Genomic DNA, 9,034 nt, shown 5'->3' on the forward strand with positions numbered 1-9,034 from the left:
GCATCGCTCAAAACAGTGAGGCGACACACGCAAAGATAGTGATAAACAACATGGATAAGATGATGAAGAGTCAAGCATTGCCCAGTGAAGATGTCGCAAAGAGAGCTGAGAAACTCCTCGGAGCGATCCCCTACAGTCTGCTGTGGTACAACTGTGAACACTTTGTGACACACTGCAGATATGGATCTGCAGCCAGCCGGCAAACAGAGAAGGTATATATATATAGTCCCCCACACTTTGTTGTGAATGACTGCAGAATTACATGTCTATCTCAAAGTGTTGTTATTGATATTATTAAGCTATAAACATAATTTGCCAAGTGCATTAAAGGGACTATTTGTAACTTTTGGAAATGCTTGTTAACAGCGACACCTGTGGCCGTTAAGTCAACGAAAGTCAGCATCCTGTTGCTCGCGCTTGTGCTCGCTCTACATAGTCATGACGAGCATCGCTCAAAACAGTGAGGCGACACACGGTCAGCTAAAACCAACAATATCACTCTAATTTCACCTGCTTGGCAGTAATGTTAGCTGACCAGATGAAAGTCCTCTCCATGAATCACTGCTGATCCTAGTGTTGGCTTTTCCCTGCCTCAGCAAAAGCGGGTCGGTGCCGGGGCTGAAGCAGGAGAGTAATGTTATCGCCTCCCGACTGTGCCCGCAGGGGAGACATCGGAGTTTTTTTGTCTGTCATCACCTGATTAGTCGCACGGACGTCATTAACACACCATTCAGTCACAGTCAGTTGTTGTGCACATGCACACAACAAAAAAAACGGCTCTTGGACAGGAGCCGGCTCTTTGAACCGGCTCTTCACGATCGACACATCACTACAATGCAGTTCTGCAGAATAACAAATGAACACATCCTCTCTTCCTTTTTGCACAAAACAATGTATTCCAGAGATGACATTAACATTTTTCACTTATAATTATTATGTATATATTGATACAACATACAATATTAATACAATAATACTGAGAGCTTGCAAGTGAGCACAGGCCAAAGTTTGGTTCCCCTGCCTTGTGTACGAAGCCATGTTTGCCTAACAGAGTACATTGATTAATGGTTATCCAATCTTTCAACGCCAAAGAAATGTACCTGGTTTGTGAAAAGTGTGTGGGTGGCTATGCTGATTCTTTGTAGGGCCATTACCAAACAATCTTGCACAATCCTATATTAGGCATTTCTACACAGGCATTTGTTATTGGCAAAACCATCTACAAATGAGTCAGATGGAATTTGGACTCTACATGTCGATATTGAGGTGAGTGGGAGGATGCATGGGGACAAGTACTACCAGTACACAATGCAAAAGTAAACTGTCCAAATGTGGATCAAAATACACTTTGGCAACTGTGACACTCTGATAAGAACACTGCCAACATAATTCGGTCACAAAGTGTTTTTGGTGTCCTGAGTGATACTGAATATTTAACTATGTAGTTCCTGCAGTTAGTCTTGGACAGTTTATTCTGGGGTCGGAACCCGGAAAAGTAATGCGAATAACCTGTTGAGGCTGAGCTATAAAGAGTAATCTTATGCACCAAAACCTTAAACTTTAAGGTTACTCTTTTGTAAACAAATTAAAGTCAGTGCTTAAAAAAACAAAAAAAATATATGTCAGAGGATTAAAGCAGGTGAAACTTTCTTTAAAGAAGAGTATTTTTTCTTTTGTTAAACCAACTTCAGGTAAAGAAGGTTCTCTATGAAGAGCACTTTAGTTTGAATAATTGAATTACATACTTTTTAAATTATACTGGAATGTTTTCAAGTCCATTAGAAGCACTTTGAGGATCACTGCCTTGGTTCAATTATTCATTTTATGGAGAGAGAATATGTGATAGAGGTATTGCGTTTGTTGCTTATAAAGCAAATTGGCTTTGGCCATGCGTCTTTTTAACCTGTCATTTCATTTGCATAAAAGGTCCTTTTGTAGCCAGATCACTCATTAATCAAGCTGTTTTTCATGGTTGTGTGTGTTTGAGTATTTAAGTGAGTGATCAGAACGCTAAAAGCCTGTAGCTCACAATCTAATCCAAATAATAAATACTAAGGGTGTAGCAATACATCGATCTGCATCGATATATTGATAATATATCGATGCAAAGTGAAAAACATCGATACATATCGTCATCTTTAAGATACGCCTTTATTTTGAAATTCCTAACCGATAAAAAACATTTGCACTTAAACATGAGAAATGTGGCACTTTATAGTGAACAACAGGAGGTCTATTTTTACTCTTTTTATTGAAAAGAATAGTTTTTCATTTAAATGTCTCAGAAGAAGAGCCCAGTAAAGTATTGTCAAATCATAATCCAGTTGCTTTTTGTGGTTGATGTAAATGTATCTGTGTGAAATATATGTGAAATATGATATCGTGTCATATCGATCGCATGCCCCTGAATTGAATTGTATCAGAAATCGTATTGTGACACACTTTATGATATCAGCAAATATTGTATTGTTGTCCAAAGAATCAATATAATATTGTATCATGATCCCTAAATAAGTACATTTAACTTTAATCATTTTAATAGTTATTGACACTGTGCCACAGTGGTGTTGAATATATTAAGCAAATGAATTGGACACATTCTTTACATTAAGATGGTATTTATTCCAAGGATGTTGTACTGTACATACATACAGGTGTATACTTTGGGTGACTTGGTGCTTGTGACAAATATTCAAACTTTTTGCTGCGTTCTTGATTATTTCTTTTTACCAGGTGCTTTGTCTCATCTCGACATTGTTTTACAACAACAGCTGCTTGCCATATGGACGTGTTGTGTCTCCAAGCTGGCAGAGTCCAAATGAAGACTGTCCCAATGACGTAATGACCATATTTGGCTAAGAAATTACATTATTTAGTTTCAAAACAAAGGAAAATATGAACATTCAGTGTCCTGCTGGGTCAGATCAGTAAAACATGCACATCACACATCATAAGTCAGAAATGGATCCATGGATGGCATGTTATTTCATTAGTCTACATATTAACTTCAAGTCCGCCAAACTCTTTCACGCCAGACTGCTGACCCGCCTGCTGTGATGCGGTTGAGGGGAATGATCTTCATGGTGATCTCCTTCAGGGAGTTACCAGCGGTCGTGCCATGTGACCCAAGTGATGCCGTTGTCAAAGCCTGCCGTCACCTGCGTCCTTTGCTGAGTACAACGCCACCTAGACGGAGAAGAACACAGACAGTTTAGAGTGGAAATGATTTCTACTAATATATGTGCTTGGATAACAGTTTTGTCTGTTTGTGTGTGGTAGGCCATAATTATCATACAGCTCAACAGATCATCCAAATGAACACCATTAAAGGATTTGGCACTGGTTTTATCCACGTGGTCTTACCCTGATAGTATTTGCCCGTTCAAATGTGCAGCGTGACATCTGTTCATCCACCAGCCGGAGCCGTCCTGCTGAGCACAGTTGCCATGAAACTTGTCATTGTCCTTGTCGAAGGTGCTGAACTGCATGCCATTGTGAGCCGTGTAGAACTTGTCGCTGGGGTCGTCAACCGTGGGTCGAAGCCATCGAACGCATCTCCGGCATCACCGCCAAGGTAGTAGCCGTACGTCAGACGGTACATGTCGACCTCTGGCCCACTCTGAACATGGTGTAGTCGGCGTACCTGGAGGAAGGAGGCCACAGATTCATGTTAGTTTCTGCTGAGTCATTTTTTTCTTCTTCAAAGGGAACCTCATCATCAGGGTCATGTTTGTCTTGTCAGTGTGTCCATTTGCTTCGCCTCTTACATAATCTGTTATCGTGTGTGTGTACGTACTTTTTGACGCCCCGCCCAGTCCAACCATCTCTATCCTCAGCACAGTCGGCATGGTTGTAGTAGTGGGTGTCAGCAGGTGGATCTTCTCGTTACCGAGCCAGAACTCCGTGGTGTCGTCTGGTGAGAGATAGCCAAAGCCATTCTTGTACTGGATCCAGTCCTTGTAGAAGTCCACGCTGCCGTCACGTCTCTGTGGGACGTGAAAAAGTGATCAGTGTCAGTGTCAGTGTTGAGGGCAGGGGACGGTCTTTTGAATTATCCTCATATATTTTAAATTAAAATTCTCTAATCAATGTATTTATTGGTTAGACATCTGATTTCATTCATAACAGGCCTCTAAACATAAGGTTCAGCTCCCCATCACACCCTAATCATTTTCATACAGTCCCCTATCAGTTGTTTGCTTTCAGGATTGGCAAATTACAAGCTGTTTTTCCAAGTATTTAGTACTTCTTCTTTGACAAAATAATCAATAGGAATCATCCAGTGCAAGATGAAGAGCCATCCTCCTGAATTGTTCAGCAGAAGAAGAAGCATATACCCTCTGTATCACTGTGAAGCCGCGTCCAAGAAGCTGTCAATCTCACAGTAGACCAGGAACTGCTCAGTGGCACTCGCTGGCCTCACATAATAAAGACCACTGAAGGTGGCACCTTTGTTTGCAATATCCTGGCAGTCCTGATGGAAAAAAGGAGAAAAGAAGAATTAAAGTAAAGATTAACATTATTAATATGTCCCAAAAACAAAACCTAAAATGTCCGGACTAGTGCTGTTTTATTATAAAAAACATTTTTTCAATTCTTTTCATCTAGCTATTAATTTTGCTAGTACTTCCTTTATTATAATATTATGTATTTTCCTTATTTTTCTCTTATTATTATTTTAATGACTTCACTTTATTTTCCTTTCACTTATTTACTTACCATAATAATAATCATAATAATAATAATAAAATAATAATAATAATAATAATAATAATAATAATTATTATTATTGTTTGGCTGTTACTTCTTGTTTTTATTTATTTTATTTTATTTTTCTATTTATTTTTTTATTATATTTCTTCCCCCCCCTTACACATAAAATAAAAAAATAAACTATATATTTATATAAATATATATATATATATATATATATATATATATAAAAATGTTGTTGGATTTATTTTGAAGATGTCCACATTCATTTTAATTCTAAAATCTACAAATAACTTATTTGAAATGAGGTCGCAACAAATGACATCTAGAATACATCTGTTTACTTTGCATTGATGCACCATATTGATTTAGTCCCCTAACTAAACACTGAGCAAGGACAAATGTGGTTCAGATGAGGCATGATTGAGAAACCTCTTGTGAAACATGAACGGCCTGACGTTTCAACAGATTTCTTTTTTTTTTATACCTGATCCGTGAGGGGCTGGATCTCAACCGAGTCTTTGCAGGGCTCGGGTGCATTTCTGCTGTAGCAGAATGGAGATTTTGTTTCAAGTCTGACATTCTATTCTCGTTGGATGCAATTAAATTCTGAAGATCACTGGAAAGAGAGAAGCAAACATGAGTTTGTACGAGCTGTATCCTGAGGAATTCATGTCCTCAGTTTCTGACACAGTGACAATGAAGCTCAAAGATATTTTACAAAATAGACAAGACACCAATAAGAAGAAACTGAAAATAGAAGCAAAAGGGACAAGTAGATGAACAAATTTGGAAAAACAAGTAAAACATAATTAAAAGTATGAGTGTTTTTTTTGTTTTTTTTAATGTCAGGAGTGAGTCTGAGTCTATAGGTGAGAGAGGAGTGGGCGGCAAAATGGCCCCATGACCTGTGCTCCAGTCCCGACTGTGTGGGCGAGGAGGGGTGGCGTGCATTGACCTGAAGGAGTGGGGCGGCTGGGACAAGTTAAAGTAGGTAAAAGTATCAAAAGTAAAATTATGCAGTGGCTTTTTTAAAGAGTGTTATTTTATATACTATATTAACATTATATTAGATTTATTAGACTATTATGTCTTCATGGAGCATTTTCACATTAAAACTGGCAGAGGTGAAGCAAATTAGATATAATTTACATACTGTGTTTATCTATAACAATGTATCATGATTTATCACAACTGTTGATATGTTGTGGATAAAAAACAATCTAATTGGCAAAGTCACTTTTAACTCCAGCTGTCAAATGAATTTACTGGATTATAAAAGGTGGCAATATTTCCCTCTGAAATGGAGTGGAATAGAAGTATAAGATAAGTATAGTATTACCAAATGTGCTTAGTTTACTTTCCACCACTTGATGTGAAGGTTTTCATGTCAAATGGATCATTTCAGAGATAATTATACATAATAACATATACATATTTAAATTTTCAGATGGTAACTTACAATATTTGCTGTTTCCTGTTCGATGATGGTCTTTTCAATCGATGAACATCATCCAGCATACTTGACGATTTTTGTAGTATTCGTCTGAAATAAAAAGTCAGGAATGATCTCAAGTTTCAAACATTCACCACAAGTTTTATAATACCTTAAATAATATAACAACAGTTTATACAGAGGAATTTACATAGAGTAGGTAAAAATAACTGTAACAGACAAAATTGATCTAGTCATATTAATAAGGGGACTCAAAAGACGGGGCCTTAGGACAATATTTAATGGCAAAAGATGAAGTGTGTTACCTGGCTGGACACTCTTTTGAAGTGAGTAGTAGATTCTTTCATGAAGACAACTTTTTCTTCGGTCTCCTTGGTGAAATTGGCAATTGTTTCAAGTGTCTGTTGCAAATCATCCAAATCTCTGTCCACATGGTCCACATACCTCAGCATGTAATCAGCCACTCCCATGTTGTGGGACAGTACTTTCCCTGAATAGGGCAAGGATAAAAACATTAATGATAGTGCAGAAATATACATAGATAATCCACACAGCAAAAACATATAACAATATTATTTGTAACTGCATGCTTACAAAGCCGTCATTTGGGGTGCATGTTGCCACGTTGTCTCCTCTGGTTTGCTTCACATTAAAAAAAAGACAAAAATGATTTAGATGTTTGTGCTCAAGAAAACTGCTACAGTGAAAAAATCTAATCCAGTGACTTACTGCTGATGAGAAGGAGAAAAGCAACAGAAGTCCTCCTGCCGTTGCAAGAAGGGATGGAGGCCATGTTGCTTTGGCCACCATTGTGGTCTTGTCTTCTTTGGAGAATGACGAACTGCTCGACTCATGTGGGATATTTATCTGAACAAGGTCCTCAGGTCAGTGTTTGATAAGGGGTTCATATGCAAACATCCCACTCACTGTGTTTGGAAAAAGCTGTGACTTCAAACATCCAAACCGAGGTCATTTCTCAGATTTGACTAGGTCTGTGATTGACAGCTGTGGCTGAGCTAGCAGAACACAGCCAGAAGTGACTTTACCATAAACTGTATGTTTGTTTATAAATCAGTGCCAGTAATGATGACAAAGTAAGTGGAAGAATGACGACTCACCTTTTTTTGATCAAATACTTGATGGCTCTGAATTGTATAATGGACTGTCAGTCAAAAACTAGGACTGGAACACAGTTTATTTACTATTCTTATTCATCATATGATAAAAATCAAAGACAAATGGCAGCATGCGTCATTCCTTAAAGACAAAATGTCATCATAACAACTTGTCCCTGTAAACATTGACATGTTGTCGATAAGATGTGCCAACAAATACTGGATGGACACATTGTTTGCGAAACACGACCACGGAAAATACTCATTTGGAATTGGCAAGCAAATATCTAGTAGGACATCTGATAGATATGGAAGCCCATTTCTGCCAGAAAAATAAACACAAAAGAAGGATAACTTCCGAAGAAAAAAAAAATAAATCTAACTGAAGTCACATTTGTAGATCAATATGATGAGATTATAAATTGACATTTTCATCATTTTGAGATATTAAGTGAGACATTTGTTTTACTGTCAAATTTAGATTTGCATGTTTGAAACTATCCTCCCAAAAACAAAACGACAGGAGTCTTCTGTTAGCTTCCTGCTTCCCACCAACAGTCAACATTGATTTATTGTAACTATGACCACAATTATTCCCTTAACTAAGTAACTATTATTTTATCCGTGATAATGAAGGTCTCCTTACCTTAACAGCCAAACCACAATGTTTCTCTAAACTTAACCAAGTTGTGCAAATACAATTTTGATTTACTACAGTATTTCAAAACTTTTGTTAAAACTTTAAACTTTACCTTAAAATTATGATTAGATTTTAGATTAGATTTAGATTTATTATATCATAATTCTGACTTGTTATCGAATCATTTTGAGTATTTTTGTCTTTTTTTTAATCATTCCTAAATAGTCTTTTTTTTTTTTTTCCTGTCGGAAATGGGCTTCCATACAAATATACAAATCTAAATCTGGGTGCAAGGCGCGGGATATTAAATTACCATAAAAACAGTACTTAATATAGTTGCTACTTGCAAACAGTAAAGGTATCATCGGTGAGTTGGACCCAGCCATGGGGTAAGCTAAAAACAACACTGATTCTCTTTTTGGATGGTAAGTGGTTATGATTTAAGCATTGTAACATCCCTTAAAGGTGTATATTAGAATAAGAAGAAGAAGAAGAAGAAGAAGAAGAAGAAGAAGAAGAAGAAGAAGAAGAAGAAACCTTTATATGTCATATACATACAGGTACATACATGAAATTTTACCTCTGCATTTAACCCCTCCTAAGTATTTTAGGAGCAGTGGGCTGCTGTTAGTGCCCGTGGAGCATCTTGGGGTTTAGTGTCTCGCTCAAAGACACTTCGACATGCAGTCTGTAGGAACCGGGAATCACGCTCTACCCACTGAGCTACAGCCGCCCCCTTAATTGAAAACGAACTCTGTCTATATAGCGTGACACTTTGTGGTAGTTTAGGTAGGAATAAAATACAATATTTTTTGCAAAACTTCATTCTTACTTCTTGACTTGAGTGCTGCAGCTTGGTGGATGGTGTTGACCTCTTATTTGAACATTGGCTGCACTGATTGGTAAAACCACTAGTGGGAGTGGAACCACAATAAACCAAACATACTTTACAATCAGTGAGCACACCCTTCAATTTGAAGACTTTATTAGCATTCAGAACACAGTGATGGAGTTCAGGTTCAGAGAAGACATACAGAGAAAGAATTGAGATAAATGTGACTGTTTACAATGTGTGCAGATGTATCTCTGTTCATTTAAGGAAAACAAATG

At 37.5% G+C, this 9,034-nt stretch overlaps 2 protein-coding genes across 2 annotated transcripts in view; one reads left to right on the forward strand and one right to left on the reverse strand.

Moving 5' to 3' along the window:
• Window positions 1-34: 34 nt before the first annotated feature.
• Window positions 35-9,034, forward strand: part of LOC119485972 (lecithin retinol acyltransferase-like) — an 18,858-nt gene continuing 9,858 nt past the window's right edge. The window contains exon 1 of the mRNA XM_037765828.1: window positions 35-212. Coding sequence (XP_037621756.1) covers window positions 51-212 — 162 coding nt within the window. The 5' untranslated portion in view covers window positions 35-50. The remainder of the gene's footprint in view (window positions 213-9,034) is intronic.
• On the reverse strand, window positions 2,608-7,055 carry fgg (fibrinogen gamma chain). The gene is given in 17 exon segments (XM_037765829.1): window positions 2,608-3,045; window positions 3,047-3,103; window positions 3,105-3,186; window positions 3,364-3,533; window positions 3,536-3,612; window positions 3,615-3,661; window positions 3,817-3,986; window positions 4,338-4,364; window positions 4,367-4,474; window positions 5,201-5,245; window positions 5,247-5,279; window positions 5,281-5,332; window positions 6,176-6,248; window positions 6,462-6,638; window positions 6,641-6,659; window positions 6,764-6,811; window positions 6,899-7,055. Coding segments are annotated over 17 exon segments (1,317 nt in total). The 5' UTR covers window positions 6,980-7,055; the 3' UTR covers window positions 2,608-2,994.

This window comes from Sebastes umbrosus, chromosome 3, assembly GCF_015220745.1.
Source record: "Sebastes umbrosus isolate fSebUmb1 chromosome 3, fSebUmb1.pri, whole genome shotgun sequence".
NCBI classification, from domain to species: Eukaryota; Metazoa; Chordata; class Actinopteri; order Perciformes; family Sebastidae; genus Sebastes; species Sebastes umbrosus.